Genomic DNA, 17,029 nt, shown 5'->3' with positions numbered 1-17,029 from the left:
GGTTTCTGTTTAAGAACATTTACACTGTCGATATGAAACTGAATCAACTGAATCGGTGAGACCCAGACACAGCTTGGGGATGTGACTACTGGTACTGGAGTGGGACAGGCTGACTTGGTCACATGCACATTTCCCCCCGTGTGGCATCGAAAAAAGGCCATCTTCCAAAAGAGTCTGTTTACAAAAAAAACAAAAACAAAACAAAAAAAAAAGAGTCTTTGTTTTCGTATGGCAAATATGACCCTTGTGTTTTTTTTCCCGCTCCTCCGACAAGGTGAAATGAGGGGTTTAAGGAAGATGTTCCTCTGAGCAGAAGTGGAGCTTGCTGCATGCGTCTCCGTCTCCCGGCAGCTCCAATTCTAGAGACATAGCCTCCAAGGTTCACTGGACCCAAATATCAGGACACCCACTGACTGTGGGCCAGGGCACTGGAAGACTCCATGCAAGGTCTTCACTGACAGAACCAAACATCAGCAACTCTTCACAGAAGAAACCTTGCTAAGGCCGGTGGAACCTGTGCGAAGGGGGAGAAGAGGGGAAACTGTGAGCGTGGGCTGAAACACTCCCATACCAGGGGTTTCATCAATCAGAGCCCTATTAATAGCCCAATGGACAGTGCTCTTAAGAGCAGCCAATAGCCTCTCCTCAGAAACGGGGTCTTGCGTAAGCACAACCCAGGCTAATTCAGGGCGGACATTTATTTTTTTATTTTTTTTAGCTGCTGATAGTTATTCTTAACATATAGCGTAAGCAAAACGTAAGCTAAATATGTGCGGACATTCATTATATTGGAAAGGCGGTGCGAAAGGGTGCAACTTTCTCATCTCCAGAGGGTTGGATGCAGCTAAATTTGGCCCTGCTCTGCAGGGTCCGGACCCATTGATGTGAAAACGTAGGATAATTCATGTCCTTGAGTCTCTGCACACTGTCACATTGACCCTCTTAGAAATCATCAGTTTACTTTACAGTCATATATATTTTTGGGATGAGATATGAAAGGCACGATAGTTTTCTATCTATACGTACTGCTATATCTGTGCATAGATAGATACTGGTGAACATACACATGCAAATGCCTGATTATAACCCATAATTTGGTCTGTCAGCCCATGTCACACCCGTTTTTATTTCTTTTTTGTGTCGTCATGTCTATTTGTTTACTTATCCTTTTTTTTTATTTTGTCACATGTCTGTATGTCTATTGTTAAACTGCAAAATAAAGTAGCTATAGAAATCATCAGTTGACAATAAGACCAAACCGAGAGTGAACCCACTGACCTTGTCAGGTGCTTGCTCGAAGAATGAACTTCCATCTCGTTACTTTTGAACTCGTTCAGCTCCTTCCGTATTGCTGCCTGCAGAAGAAAAACAACAACAAGGACGAGCGTAAGCCCAGGTGTGTCTCTTTATATATATAGCGCATAGCAGTTGCACAGGTGGTGAAGCTATTCAAACGAAAAAGGTTAGGAAACCATGCCTTATGTAAAGCAGAGAGGAATATCTGAGGATTATGTAAGACAATGCGAGTTTTATGTAAAAGGTCAGCGGCAAAGAATACAAGCACCGCAAAAATTAACCCATCTATAAATACACAACTATTTCAACAGGAGCCTAAAGACAGAGACGCAGCAGACGGGGGTTTTGAACATACCTTGTCAGCAGCTGACAGTCTGGTCCAGGGCTTGTCAGCGCGTCTGTCATAGTCCTGAGCTTTGGCCACTTCCACATAGTCGCTGAAACGAATGAGGATCTTTCTGTCCCGCAGCTCATCCACTGTCGGCCGCTGGTTAAGCTGGAAAAAAAACAAAAAACGAGCGCCACCGTTAGAGGAGACGGTCGTAAACAATATAGCAGTGGGAAGTCTGTTATATACCAGGCGGTGCATTCAGGTTTCACTAGGTTGTATGTGTGGGGTTAAGTGGGTGAAATGTTAGGAAATAGTTGGCGTTATTGGCGCCTACCTTTCTATTCAGCCGCTGTTTGATTTCCCTCCTCTCCTCCTGTTCAGTCTGGTCATTTCTTTCTGTTGGCACCAAGGAGAAAGGCAAATAACAGAAACGTAAGGCAAAAAATCGAACGTCCTTGCATCTATGACTGCATCGCCATGGCGACGAACAAAAGTAGTGCCGCTCGAAAAATCGGAATCGTTTTAATCACCAACTGCGATAAACATACAGGAATTTGGAAAGACATTTTGCATTTTCTGTGACTAACAGAGCTACTACTATGTCTGATCCCCTGCGTAATAAACAGTCCCAACAGCTAGCCTGGGATTGGGCTTATAGGACAGGACTCATGGCCTGACTTCCAAGTCTGGATCAGCGAGTGTCTGGTCGTGTGTGAGCGAGAGAGGCAGAGGCACGGGCAGATTAAGGCACTAATAGGATTCATCTTTATTAGATACAAGCAGGAAGATCGCTCGATGTTGCTTCATTTATTTTTAATCTCTCTCTCTTTTTTTCCCCCGTTCCAAAAAAATATATTTGAGCTGCTGAACTAGTTTTGGCAGCTTAAGAGGAGGCTGGCACCTGTCACCCTCTGAGTCAATCTCACTCTCTTTCACCGCTTTTTGGATGAAAGCCTCGCGAAGGGGAACACGTGATTGAATGATGTGCGTTTTACAAAAAAGCTTTTAATGAGACTTCGGCCTGCGGTTTGGGGTTCACGAGCTCGTGTGACTGTGGGACCTGGTGCAGCTTTCATCTGCTGATGGCCAAGGCCCTTAGCTGTGTTTGTGTTTCGCTTGAACACATGGCCCTGGGAAGGGACAGAGAGCACCGGTGATGAAACAGACAGCTGCTGGAGACTCACAGGTGCCATGTCTGAACACAAGAGGTACGAACGCGGGACTCGACTTTGTTATTCTAGTGCGTTTGTAGAGCTTGATTCAGGATTTACACGGATTTAAATGTGTGACAGCGGAAGTGGCATCAGTCCAAGAGACCTGAATCTGCTGCTTCCTAAAAAAATACTCTTCTGAATAAAACAGTAAACAGTGTTGTCCCTTTGGAAAAAGTCCTATAGTAGATTTTACTATGATAAACTAGGAATATACAAATATCACAGTAAAACTATAAGTCTCTGTACAGGAATATTATAGTGATAGGCGACCATAGGGGATAAAATAAACTCACTAATGAGCACACTAGACTATAGGAATATTTTATGAATATTATAGTGTTTTTTCTCTGGGGGTGTGTCGTTGTTGGGATAGTTTCTGAAAGAACAGACATTGCCCATGATGCCTTTGCACAAATTAGCCTCTTGGAAACATTAGGGATTTTTTTCCTTTTAATAAAAAAAAAATCTCTCTTGTGAATGCAACGCTATAAAATGGCACGATGGATTCCAATAACTTTTGCTATTCACAATATATGCCACCATGCTTGGAAATGTGACCGTTGTAAAATAAGAATGGACGAGTGAGAATACTTCATCACCATGGCAATTCACTAATCAAGTTTTCCCATACGAAAAACAACTACAGCATTCCTATAATACATTTTAGACCAATACTAAATAAATATCACGACAAAACTATAATTCCCTATAGGAATATTATAGTGATAGAAGGTAAACATACCATGATAAGGTCACTATAAACCCACTATTGATTACCACAGACACACTAAGTCACTATCGGAGTATTAGCCTATAAGAGTACTATAGGAATATTATGATTTTTCGTTAGGGATGCAACCAAATCTATACAATATCAAGGCTGCCTGGGCCTATTAGTGCGGTCCAGAACTTCTTGGACTATATCGTCCAGGTCTATTTAATCCACCGACGGTTAAACTACTTACGTTTCAAGATGTTCCGACTCTCCAGCTCCTCCACCGCTGGCCTCTGGCTCAGTCTCCTACGGAAAAACACCAAAATTACGTTCTGGACCATTTTGATCCACAGTTTTGGTTTTTTTTCTTTTTTCTTTTTTTTTTTACTCCCCAGACACAAAGTCTCTCTCAGTCTTTCACTACAAGCACTTCGGATGCCTGAGTGTGTGTGTAGAGGACCAAGATCTACACATCCTAAAAGCAACCAGCGCGTCCCATCTCGAGTCCAAACAGCGACTTGTTTTATGATTATAACTCCTAAGTCGGGAAAAGCTCCACATCGGGATAAAAGTCAAGGTGCGCGTTTTAGATCGCGCGTCAACGTCCCTTCAATATAAAGACAGCGGGTGGCTTTATTTCCCCTCCCTAAAAGCCGGGAGCCACGGAAGGTTTAATTCTCCAGGAGCTCTGCAATGGAAAGCAGTGGAAACCAAAGCGTTGATTTTCCTCTTTTATCCCGGTAGGCTGGAGGCGGTGCTGAGGATGCTGAGCGCTGCGTGGTCTGATCACAGTGGAGTGGTGCGGCACAGGGCTGCCTCCCTTTAACCACAGGCTGCATAATAATGTGAAGGGGTGGGACCGAGGAGGAGATTCCCCATGCACACACATACGCACAGACACACACACACACACGCTCTGAACATGCCTCCAAAAACCTGCTGCAGTTAGGGAATGAAGCGAGGTACAGTGCTGATTCCATATTGTGCGGTTATTCAGCCTCATTAGTGAAAGCAGGGATAGTAGTATCAAACTGATGTAAGTTATATGAGGATCGGGTTTCTTATTATAGGAAAAAAAGCTTAAATTAATGCTTTTTTGAAAGTATGACAGATTTTTTATATGGTGTTTGTTAGGGATGGGACGATACATCGAAATTAGATATATCACAATATAAAAATGCGACGATACCTATCGTGAATCGCAATATTAGCTCCATTTTATTCTGCTGTAGTAATCACAAATGAGAGGGCTTGACCATCACAATTTCATAAGCTCTCCATCCAATCCAATTATTAATATTATTTGCACTTTGTAATGACATTCTGAAATTGTTTACATTCTAGCGAGCGAATGCCATCTAGAAAGATCTGTGGCTCAGAAATAAAGAAGAAGAATTCTGCACAGTCATACTTTGTTGTCATTGAACTTTTATTTATTACATCGTATCGTGATTGTATCGAATTGTGAACCCCATATCGTGTATCGAATCATATCGCGAGATAAGGATATCGTCCCATCCCTAGTGTTTGTCTTATGATGCTGACTGACTGGAGTTCATAATTGAACACCTATGATAATTATGGTACTTATGCTCGGCTTGTCATGTGTCGTAAAAGCTAATGTGCCGTTGAACAGAACGGAACTAAATGCCAGGCTCCCCAAACATGGTTGACATTTGAAGGAGGACAGCAATCTACAGTAGGGCAAGAAGGAGGCTGAATAGAGTATCAGTAGGGCAGATAAATATTTCATGGCCCTTCTGTACTAGTACTGAAATGCCTAATACGTGACACCATGGCATAAATACAGCCGTACGGACATTGTGACGAGATGAAAACAAATAGGAACGATATTATCCCACTGCTCAATACTGTAAAGTAGTATTTTCTGATTCAGTAACGTGTGGAATTAAAAAAAAAATGCGATTTAAATGCAATGCAGCTCACACGTTAACCTAAAATAAAGTCTTGGCCAAAAGCTTCACCAACCAGATCCAGACAGCGTAAATCCTCTGCATTCCACACCACCTGAATTTTAAGATTCCACACATGACTTTCCAAGATAAATCCCCTTCCCCGCCCCCAACATACTAAGTGCCCCATGCACTAAATTTGCCCCACAGCTGTCAAGACACAGCACTGGGTTCCAACAACGCAGTTTAGAAAACACTCCTATTGCCTAAGAGGAAATATACTACTCCAAATCCTGTTCCATGTATTTTCTACACATCAAAACCCTTCTGTGTTCTTTGTTCCTAACCCGAAAACCTTCCCTGGATAAATAAAGGTTTAGGTAGGGGGACTCATAACAGCCACTTCAACCAGGGCCGGAACATAATGTCGCCAAGCTCTAAGTGTTGAGAGGTAAAAACATGATTCACACCAACAGCAGGGACTATATTAGAAAAGCTGCAGCAGACTGGGAAGCTAGAAACCCAGGAGCATCATATCCGGCTCCCTCCATTGTATTCAGACGTTGCTCTGACAAGCTCAGTTGCCTTGTTATCATAAAGTGCTGACTGGGAAAAGGACGTTACATTCGAATCTATCTCGGGAACGCTCCGTCTTTTTCGAAGCAGGATGACCCCCCCCCACCCCACCCCACCCACCCCCAAGCCCCAATTTATAGAGGTGGACAGGTGCTCCGGACAATCTTGACTCTGGGTTCAGAGCATGACAAGTTGGGATCGTCTTCAAATTGTCCAATTATACCTTACTGTCCCCTGCAACTGCTTGTCCTAGGTCTAGTCTAAAGAACAACGGTGAGTGGGATTTTGTCATCTAGGCTTCAGAATGAAGGAATGAAGAGTTCAACCTGAGGAGCTTATAGGCTGCAAAATTATAGTGTCATCTTTTTAATCACTCAAAACAGTATTATAGACAGGCTTTTGCATTTTTTTTGTTTCTACTATATTATTGTTTGGTATTATTATGGAGCTATGTTTGATATATAGCTTCGTAAATAATAGCAAAAAAAAAAGAAAGTCCAAAACTAAACCTAACCCTAAAAATAAATAAGAAATTAAGTCAAAGCCTAGTGAATATTTCTCAAATGCCGTAGTGATTTATTCATTGTTTTAGCATTTTACCACTTAGTAACACTGTTTTGTTTGTTTGTTATCTTTTATTATTATTTTAAATTATTATTATTATTGTTATTGTGATGCGAGTAATGGCAACTTCAGTTGGTAAATCTGCTTGCTATGGTCAGAATTTAACACAGGTCTAAACAAAACCATGGCACTAAATATTGGCCCCAGTCCTGAAAATAATGGATGGATGGCACCTAGAATGCGGATCCAAAATCAGTGCTACTGCCCTGTGATGCTTCAGCTGTGACTGGGACCACTGAGGGCTTACAAAACAACACCAGTCACACAGAGATGGAAATATTGGGAGCGGAGTGGGTTCAATGTGCTAAATGGAGCAGAGCCATAGTGGGATGTGTGGTAGATGCGGTACAGTAGATGACATCCAGGTCAGCGGCATTGGCCTCACTATGCAGACTGAAGCAAATCTGTTACATCCATGCAGCCGAGTCGCCCGGAAACAATGTATCAGAAAATATTAGATTAAAAAACTGCTCCGGATTTAAGGCAGTAACCGTAAAAACAAATGTTGTGTGAGTCAGGCCTTTTCTATTTGGCCAAACAGTTCTAATGGATCTTTAGTCACGGCCTCCTGCAGCGATTTGCGCTCCACGAGAACTCACCCACTCCGCCTGGTCAGAGGTAAAAGTTCCTCATTTGTGGGACAACTCACCAGCATGTCAAAGCAATGAGCTGGCTGTAAGAGCAAGGGCTGATGGGAATGTCAGCCCGTGAAAGTGGAGGAGAATGGGATGAGTCAGGGCGCCACGGGCCGGGCCGCGGCCTGCTATTGCCCACTGAGGTGTGTCCTAATGCCTCGCTCCTTCCCCTCAGTGACAAAGCCCGAGGACAGCAGTGCCACGGTTGGATGTATAGTCTGAGCGAGCCCAGGACGGCCTGAGGGGTGGGGCGGGTGCCAGGAATAATTAAGGAACCCTCTTTCATCGCAGAGCACCGGAAGCTCGGTGTTTATGTAACAAAGCGAAGATTTGACGTCAGGACTTGGGTGTGTTGGGAGTGTTGACCTGAATGTCTCTCCCTGTTAGTAAACCGCGGATCTGAAAGACGCAGCTCCATTGAAGAGAATGGTGCTTGGACATTCATTTCCGGGATCATGGAACACTTTGCTGCAGCCATTATACATACTATATATCAAAAATGACTCCACGTCCATTCTAAAATGCTCGGTATATCGCCAGTGGCTCTGCCTGTACTCCAAATATACCTTAAAATTGTTCAAAGGCTTGCTGTGCTATTTATGAAAGATGAATGGGTCACATTCAAAGGCTCAGACATGAAACCTGCTTTATAGAAAACCAAGAATCAATCCTGTATCTAGCCACTTGTTTGACTCCCAAGGCTTTGCCCTTTAGTGCAGGTCCACAGATCAAGGGGGGGGGGGGGGGGGGGGGGGGGGGGGTCATGTCTGGCTCTGGACGACCCGCTGGCAGCACAGTGTGGAGGAGGAAACTTCAAACAGCAACGTCCAGGTTAGAACGCTTTAGGTTAGCGCACATCAGCTATAAACTTTCACATGGAGGAGAAATGGCATGAATTCAATCTCCATCTTATTGCATTCAAAACCATTCATTCTCAGGGCATCCAGGTGGATCTATGAGCTAAGGCAAGTGCTCACTACTTGCAGCATTTTAGGTTCAAGTCCACCAGTAATTTTGACAAACATAATCTGACAAATGTCTCTTTACTGTCCTGAAATGACAGAACAAACATTGATTTAATGATGCAGCAGTTACACCACATCCTTTAGCCAACATAGCAGCTCTAACCTATTTACAAATCAATGTCTGATTCCGTTTTCATAATGAACACTCTTACACTCAACTGGGAGGCCAGAATCAATGCTGGAGATGGATAATGGCCAGATTAGGAAAAACAAATATTTAGTCATCTTTATTTATAGTCCGGGGAATGTAGCGGTAATGATGAGCGACAAAAATTGCCCAAAGATGTCATTGGTCACGTCTCACATGTTCACTGGTGATCTCATTCTCATGAGTATGAGGTTAGAAAGGACAAAAAAAACAACCGTAGCTTGAGTGGGTGCAGAGGCTTTGGGACTTTTGACATTTGAATTAGAGGGTACTAGCATCTAGATCCTTAGAAATAAAAGCCATTGTGTAAAGCTAATTACGGCATGTGGGACACGGATGGTCTATAGTGGTGACAACATGTAATTTGAGGATTTCGCTTCGTGCCATATATGTGCAAGCTGTGTCATCCGGTGCTTGCGTATCTCCAACTGCTTTACAGTATCTGCCAACTCCAGCCCTGTGATTGGGCTGATGCCCGGTTGTGATGCTTCTCTCTAGAAAAAGGCACAAATAGATACCAGAGAGAGAGAAGCGTCCTCACATAGAACCACAGAGACAAAGACTACACATCGTCATCATCACCATTATAACCCTTATTCAGCCAAGCAAGTTGAACACATTGTCACTGTAAAGCAATGGTCTGGGGAAGAGACAGTTCACCAATGCACTAACATTCACACCGAAGCCTTGACCCTGCTATGCATCTTCGCCAATCAGTAAGAAAAAGAGAGAGAACGGGAGAATACATTTTTTGGAAGAGAATGGTAGGAAGCGCTACAGTCGGATCATTGATGTATCTCCAAAAAATACAGGAACAAATCATTAAAGAGCCAATTGCATAACGTCTACTTTTACACTTTTACATTTTGTGCCCCCAAGTAGGCCATCTGTTTGTGGTAACAGACTCTGCTCTCCTCATATGAACTGTCTGAGTGACGGGTCAGCATCAAGGCGTTTCTGGATGTTGAGAAGGCGAACCCTTATCTAACTGAGTTTTCCTGCCTGCGGGAAGAAAAAAAAAAGAAAAAAAAGGGAGGGAAGCCCCGGCAGAGTGTGCATTAATATTTCATCCAGGGTGAAATGGATTATGAAACTGAAAATCTTCTCTGCGGTTCCACAAGGAAGAGCAGCTAGCCGCCATTCAACAGTCTTGGTTGCCTGGAAACTGCTGCTGCACTGAATATGGTTTATGGCAATAGAACTGGAAGGAATATGATTTAAAAAGGGATTATGGACAATCGTACTGTAATGATACTAAAGACGATTGCTCTTTTGAAGGCAGTTTTATGTTCAATAGAACCCCAGCTTTCTTTCAATTTTGAGATATTTATTTTTTTGAGCACTTTTAAGAGCAATAAATGGCTGAAAAAGAGAAAAACATCACCAGGGCTTTTTTTCTTAAGATTATTTTCCAGTCTTAAGATTTATTTCCAGGAGGGTGGTCTGTTCCCAAATCTTTGTAGTTTAGAATACAATATCTAATGGAAAAATGTAAAACCTAAAATTCAAAACAGTGAAGATATATTTAAAAAAAAAAAAAGGGATCTTGGTAGAACAAAGCTGTATCAGAATCTGACTAGTAAATGACAATTATGCATGTACACATGTACAGCATGTACGTGTATATGCATATAGCTGAGTGTGAAGCTACATAAGTGAGCTAACTTTTATATATTGTATTTTTCTTGTGGAATATCTGTCCCATTTATGCATATTTTCTTTTTTTTCTGTTTGTTTAAATTAAAAATGGCATCAGTAAGTCTCTAAATATGGAAACTAAAACTACATTGCAACAAGGATGACACAATAAAGTATATTAAAAAAAGATTATTTTCATGGAACTTCTGGAGAGTGAGTGGATGGGACAGATAGAAAGACAGAGGGGACAAAGCAGGCCAAGACCTAGACCCAGACCCAAACCCACAGCACTGGGAGCTCACAGCATGTACTCCCCTTAATGCTAAATTTCTACATGCTAATATTGCATTCTTGCAGTCAGCTGCTGTGTTGCCAATCCAACACTGGGTTATTTATAGGGGTCCTGGACAGCAGCTGTGTGTGGGTGCTTGTACCCTCTGTCCTGTTTCACACACTGAGTTGTGGTGTCAGCAGAAATGGGTCTATCCGCCACAAATATCCAATTATTGGTTGCTCCGTGGCTCAGCGGTCTGAGGCAAATACTATGAACTGTCATCATTACAACCTCTGCTGCATGTCTTCCCTCCTCTACCTCTCTCTCTCTCTCTCTCTCTCTCTCTCTCCCATCTTTCCTGCCACTCTCCACTGCCCAAAACAGGAGCAATGGCAGCAGAAATGGAGTTTTAGTTATAAAAACATTTCTCAGAGGCCGGTCTGGAGTTGGATTATTTCTGGTGGCTCTCATTGGTAGAGTTGAACATCAGTGGGTGGAGCCAAAGAATCAGTTTTTCAGAGTGCAAATTAGCTAACTGTTCACTGGAATGGCAAAGAAGGAAGGATAAAATATAAATAAAAATATAAATGGCAAAGGCTTCTTTCCTTTATTCATGACCATAGCATTCCTGACCCTGGAAGGTCAGCAGCTACTAGCTTACCTAGATAGCTATAGGCTAGTATGGCTAGTTTGCTAGGCTAACTAGCTAACAACTTAATAACTATTCCTCTCTTAACTCTTGCCTTTTTTTACTGAGCTTCAGTCTAGATATGGTTCTATGGCTCTGCCCATTGAGATTTAACTCAACCAATGAGAATTATTCCTGCTTCCTGAGCAGGTCTGGCTCCAAGAAATGTCTGTCTAACTAAAACTCCAATCTGCGCAGAAATGTCCCGAAAAACAACGCCTTCCAAAAAAAAACCCTATTCATCCTCCTCTTACACTCTACTGCTGCCATGCTCCAGCTCCTCTCATCTATCTCACGCCCCATTCCAGCCTCCTCCTGATCACCGAGGACAGGGGAGACGGTTATCACATGGGGGGGGGGAGAGGGGTGTGTATGTGCACGAGCGATGCTATGAATAATTCAAAAAAGCCTCCCTTCTAAAAATAACGACCCAAGCGTTTCTGTGGGAAATTCCAGGCATTGATGTCTCAGAGAATTTTTTATTGATATAGTAAAGTCATCAGACTCCGCGCGCGTGGTCAACACCCTCCCACAACCTTACGGGCTGCCGCAGCATCTCGGCGGTGTTAAAGAGGAAGTTCCTCTCATTACCGCTCTTACATAATCGCCCGATACCCCCTCAGCCGAGGCGACGGGCGGAGGAAGTATGTTTTGGACCGTAGCAGAGGCAGCGACAGAGATGTAGATCACTGCGGTAAAGCGAGGCCGGCTCTCCAGAAGAAGCCCTGCGGGGGGGGGGGGGGGAACGGGGATGGTTCAATCAGAGGGGAACTGGGGGAGAGAGAGAGAGAGAATACAATCTCTCCATCAGCGCAGAGAGAGGGGGGGGGGGAGGAGGGCAGGCCGGGCTGTGACGTAGATAAGCCATTGATTATGGCTGGTGCTGCAGTATTTCGAGAGCTAAATTTAGAAACAGAGGGTTCCCTTCTCCGATCCCAGGCCAGCCCACTGCTCTGCATTCTGCTGCAGCCTGCCGTGCTTAAGTAATGTAAATCAATGCATACTATATATTAGTGGCTACGCATCACAGACCTTATGGGGAAAAAAAAAAAAGCTGCACAATGCATTTTTGTGAAAATTAGATATACCATTAGGGGCTCATCTAATAAGACTGGAGGACCTTTCTTTGTATGCGTAATTCCTTTTAATTCCAAAATGAATGTGTTGCCTGTTTCTTTGCATATGGTGCAACATGCCTGCAGCTGTGATGTAACTTATACCTGTCATGTATCTGCTGTACTTGTATTGGTTATGTGAATGGATATTAAGCCTTTGTTACCTCTGCCAAGGAGGTTATGTTTTCGGTGCTGTTTGTTTGTCTGTTTGTTTGTCTGTTAGCAGGATTACGGAAAAACTACTGGGCCGATTTTCATGAAACTTCATGGAAGGGTGTAGAATGGGCCAAGGAAGAACCCATTAAAGGAATAGTTCACCCAAAAATGAAAATTCTGTCATCATCTACTCACCCTCATGCCAGTTGAAACACAGGTGAAGTTTGTCCATATAACACACAGGGAGGTTGCCAGCACAACTCCATAGCAGCCTTCGCCAAAACAACTGAAGTCAGTGGGGACCAGTTCTTCAGAGTTCCAAAAAGACCTACAGTATATTTACACCATCATTTAGTGCAAATCTTAACTACAGCTGATTGATTTGCAACAAATAATGGTGTATAGGTCTTTCTATTCAGTGTGATTGTTTGGCTGTTTTTGTTTTGGAACTCTTAAGAACAGGTCCCCATTGACTTCAGTTGTTTTCGAGAAGGCTGCTACCAAGTTGTGCTGCCAACCTCTCTGTGTGTTATATGGACTAACAAATTTCACCTGTGTTTCATTTGGCATGAGGGTGAGTAGATGATGACAGAATTTTCATTTTTGGGTGAACTATTCCTTTAAATTTTGGAGCGGATCCGGATCTGACTCATGAACAAGCAATAATAGCACGAACCTTGGCGGAGGTCTGCGCTCTCAGAGTGCCCTTCTAGTTTTGTTTCATTTTGTCTATTGCTTTTTGATCCCTGCTAACTCCCTTCTCTGACCTAAGTCTATTCGAGCACATGTCCTGCACACTGTACTGATATTTGACAAATCCCTTGTTGTTCATGACTTCATGACTTCTGAAAACCCCCAAAACACATTTTGGAAGGAAAGAAAGAAAGAAAACGTTGCAAAATCATGCATAACTAGAAGGGCACTCGGAGAGCGCAGACCTCCGCCAAGGTTCATGCTATTATTGCTTGTTCGTGTGTCGGATCCGGATCCGCTCCAAAATGTAATGGGTTCTTCCTTGGCCCATGCTACACCCTTCCACGAAGTTTCATGAAAATCGGGCCAGTAGCTTTTCCGTAATCCTGCTAACAGACACTCAAACAAACAAACAGCACCGAAAACATAACCTCCTTGGCGGAGGTAAAAATGATTATTGACTGCCCAGTTTAAAATAACTTGCAAACTGTAAAAGTATTACTACTGCACCAACTGTATACAGACAGGTACTTAAATTCCAAAGAAAAGGGATGTCACTGTAATACAGTCATGTGGAAATTAGCACATAGCTATGTCTACTGTTGAAGAATACCTGAAAATAATACTGACAACGGCATGCTTATGAACACTCAGTTGCTCTTAAATTCCAATTCCAAGAGGAACGTGTAGAGTGGCATCGTCCTAGAAGGTCAATTTGCACAAGTATATTATATACCTGTGAGTGCATGAACATAGCCAGTAAGTCAGATGAATGCCTTCGCATCACGTTGCACGGTGTGCCTGCTACCGTTCTGCACGAGAGTAAAGGTGGAAACGGCTGGCTGTCGTCCTTCAGCGCTGAAGGCCATTCTGTTCCCATGTTGTACAAACAGCTGCGCACCCTGTGGCCCTTCACAACGCTCACACACGCTGCCATGAGCTTCTCAGGCAGGACACGGCGTGCTAGCCACCTCCACAAACACTACGCTCATAGAGTCAGGGTGATTCATCCAATGTGTACACAACCAGTGGTACAAGATGGATGTTTAGAGAGCAGGGTTGGAGGGTGGAGGGTGGGGGGTGGGGGGTGGGGGGGGGTTGGTGGTCACATCGGCCTTTGTCGTCGTCGTCGTCGTCGTTCGGGCTGCCAGGAGGGACTAGTCATGTTCTCCGGCGGACCACGTGGCGAGCGGGAGGACAGGGACGCTGCCGGGCCCGAGGCCAGCCGAAGCACACGGTGCCGTCATCTCGAACAATGGCATGCCTCAGCTGTCCCGTCTCTGGCTCAGCCTCTTGTTGACGACTCCTGTTGACCTGGCCAGTCCAGTAGCCGGAGCCGACAACCTCCAGCAGCTGTGCGAGCCAAGCCGGCCTGCAAACACAGCGTCTGGCACAGTGACACTCACAGCCCCCCCTGTCCGTGGGACTGGCAGAGCTTCTATATTACTCTCAATGCAAGTTCTTAGTCTTCACGTGTGGTTCTTGCTGCAGCTTCTCTGTGAAACGCTTCTGAATTGTGCATTGATTCGACTGTCTGGGTCGCTTTTAAAGAGGTCATCCTCAAGATCGCCTGTCAGTCAAACAGTGTGTCCAGTACTGACGTCTTTTTCCTTGGATTTTCTGTTGATGCAGTCTGAGTTTCTCATTTCTTTGTCTGTTCAGCCATGGTGGCTATCACTGCTCATGCTAACTACCCAGTTCTTCTTCTGGAAACGTGAAACGCATCACTTCCTGTGCGCCAGAGGATTTTTCCCAGGAAAGACCTACCAGACACCGGCTATTTAGAACAGCACATGTAATAGCTTTCATGAACTGGATATAGGTGGAATCACTATTGTGTTATAGCAATCAGCAATGCGAGAGTATACTCCTCTGCTATGTGTGGCATCGAACCAATCTGAGAGCATTTTGGCACAGACGACAAGCTCCAGGCAGAAAATTCATCAAACCAATAATGTACTAGATGTAACACATTGTGTGACCTGCAGCTCGGTCCACCACAGTCCTGCTGTTCTGGTCTCTACCCTGAGCCGACACTGCCTGCAGACACAGTCCTGCCTTCACCCAGCGTCCCATTGTTGCACTTTCCCCTCATGACACATGACACATTGATCACTTCCTCTGTCTATTACGCAAGAGCGATCAGGAGCTTCCTTTACATAAGCAGTTTGGTAGAGTTGGTAGAGTTGATGTAAACTACAGGCTAAAGTGCCTCAATGAGAACAGCACTGTCATCAGAACATCCTAATGGACGCAAATAGAAATGTTCCAGAATATAAGACATGCCGGATAATGGCTTTTGCAATTTCGCGATTACTTGCTGGGTTTTCAATTGAATGAATTATGTTCCTTTCTGAATGCACGGCTGAATGCGTCGTCAACACAGTCAGACACGCATACGTACACGTGGCAGCTCACATGAACAGAGGTGTGCTTACAGCAGCCTTGGTTTATGATAAGGTCGCGTACATCGCACGCACACAGAACCGCTCCGGCTATCCAGACTGACACACAGATGTGAGATGCCTTGGGCGAGGTGGCAGGAAAACACACGTGGGGGAAGCACGATGCCAGGCTGGGAGAAGCTCATGGGCAGCGCTGCGTTCTTAGGCCCGTCTGAACTTCAGCACCGCCTTTACTCATCTCTCACACGTTATGTTAAATTACAAAGCGGAGAGCAAAGGCTCGGCTGTAAATTAATTAGGGCTCTTCAAAGCGGCTGACAGATAGCCCTGTGTCCCTCCCAGTGTGGTCGCACAGGAACGGAAACCTGCTCTCTTTGTCTCTCGCCTCCGTGTCTTCATCTCTCTAATTAGCGGCCCTGACCTGCTATGGTACTGGGTCTCGTTATGAAACCACACCCAGCGGGAACTGGCATAACCACAGCACCAGTGGCCGGATCTCCAAGGAACGCCGACACCCAACAGCGAACTTTTTCCAGTAATGCATTATGTAACGCTTTAGTATTTCGATGTCAGTAATAGTATTACTGTTACCAGCCAAAAAACAATAGTTGATACTTTTGCTAGCACCCCCTCTAAGTATCAGATTGAAGATGAATTATCCAAAAATTATATCCCACCCACATCCTTTGATTTGTGTTCCCCGTAATTAGTCATCATCCTACTACTTTACATGAGAAATGGCAGAAAAGCTGACTTTCTCTAGGTGGAAGTGTTCCCACTACTTTGTTTGGAGGTTTTATGGAGCAGATGGACGACAAGAACATTGGACACCAACACTGTTTGGTTTCAATGAGTTACTCAGATTTTTAGAGGTAACCGAGGATGCATCCAGTAATTTTGGGGTGTAAAAATAGTATAACAACTTGTGTAATGAATTATAGCTCGCAGGGAAAAATAAAGTGAGAGCATTACTTTTGAAACAAGTAACAAGTAATGAGAAACATATTACTTTTTTTTTAGTTATGAGCCCTAATCAAATCCTCCTATTCTTAGTCTGGTTAATACTGGTTAAAAATGTTGTTTTGTATTTTCCCATACTCTAGATAAAACTGCGCTTAAATCAACAATCCACACTAAAACTGAGTTTGGCATATTATGTTAAAGATCAAAGCAGCCATCCAGGAATTTGCCTTAATTATAAGTAAAAATGAGGGCATCTAAAATTCTTCGTGCTAATTACATTGCTGTCGTGTCTTGATAATTTATTCTGAACTGTTATTATGCCACTGGAACTTAATAGGCTACAAACATGACCAAAAGGAGTAAAATAAGAAATAGGTGAAAAAACATATGAACTACTATTGAATATTGACGATTTTGGACATATTTTTGTAATCTTTTGTAATCCTGAGTGCTTTACATGTACGCAAAATACAATTTCACATATTTTATTCCATATTCGATTCTATATTTGATCTTGAGAGTTAAATTAACATGCGTGAAGATGAACAACCCAAAGAAAGAAACCATCTGTGATGTTATGTCACTTTCTGGAGCCGCTCCATGGATGATGAAGAAAGACC

General features: G+C 43.6%; 1 protein-coding gene across 1 annotated transcript in view; it reads right to left on the bottom strand.

Annotated features, from left to right (window-relative positions):
- Positions 1 to 337: 337 nt before the first annotated feature.
- Positions 338 to 17,029, bottom strand: part of phactr3b (phosphatase and actin regulator 3b) — a 41,980-nt gene continuing 25,288 nt past the window's right edge. Inside the window, exons 9-13 of the mRNA XM_071541105.1 lie at positions 3,807 to 3,862; positions 1,962 to 2,023; positions 1,652 to 1,792; positions 1,279 to 1,355; positions 338 to 514 (exon numbers count right to left, since the gene is read on the bottom strand). Coding sequence (XP_071397206.1) covers positions 499 to 514; positions 1,279 to 1,355; positions 1,652 to 1,792; positions 1,962 to 2,023; positions 3,807 to 3,862 — 352 coding nt within the window. The 3' untranslated portion in view covers positions 338 to 498. The remainder of the gene's footprint in view (positions 515 to 1,278; positions 1,356 to 1,651; positions 1,793 to 1,961; positions 2,024 to 3,806; positions 3,863 to 17,029) is intronic.

This window comes from Centroberyx affinis, unplaced genomic scaffold (genome assembly GCF_046629955.1).
Source record: "Centroberyx affinis isolate AG114_WGS23_722 - 3 ecotype Tasmania unplaced genomic scaffold, CSIRO-AGI_Caff_v1 ptg003785l_1, whole genome shotgun sequence".
Taxonomy (NCBI): Eukaryota; Metazoa; Chordata; class Actinopteri; order Beryciformes; family Berycidae; genus Centroberyx; species Centroberyx affinis.
Note: the sequence above shows the minus strand (reverse complement) of the source record. Positions and strands in the feature narration are given on the sequence as shown.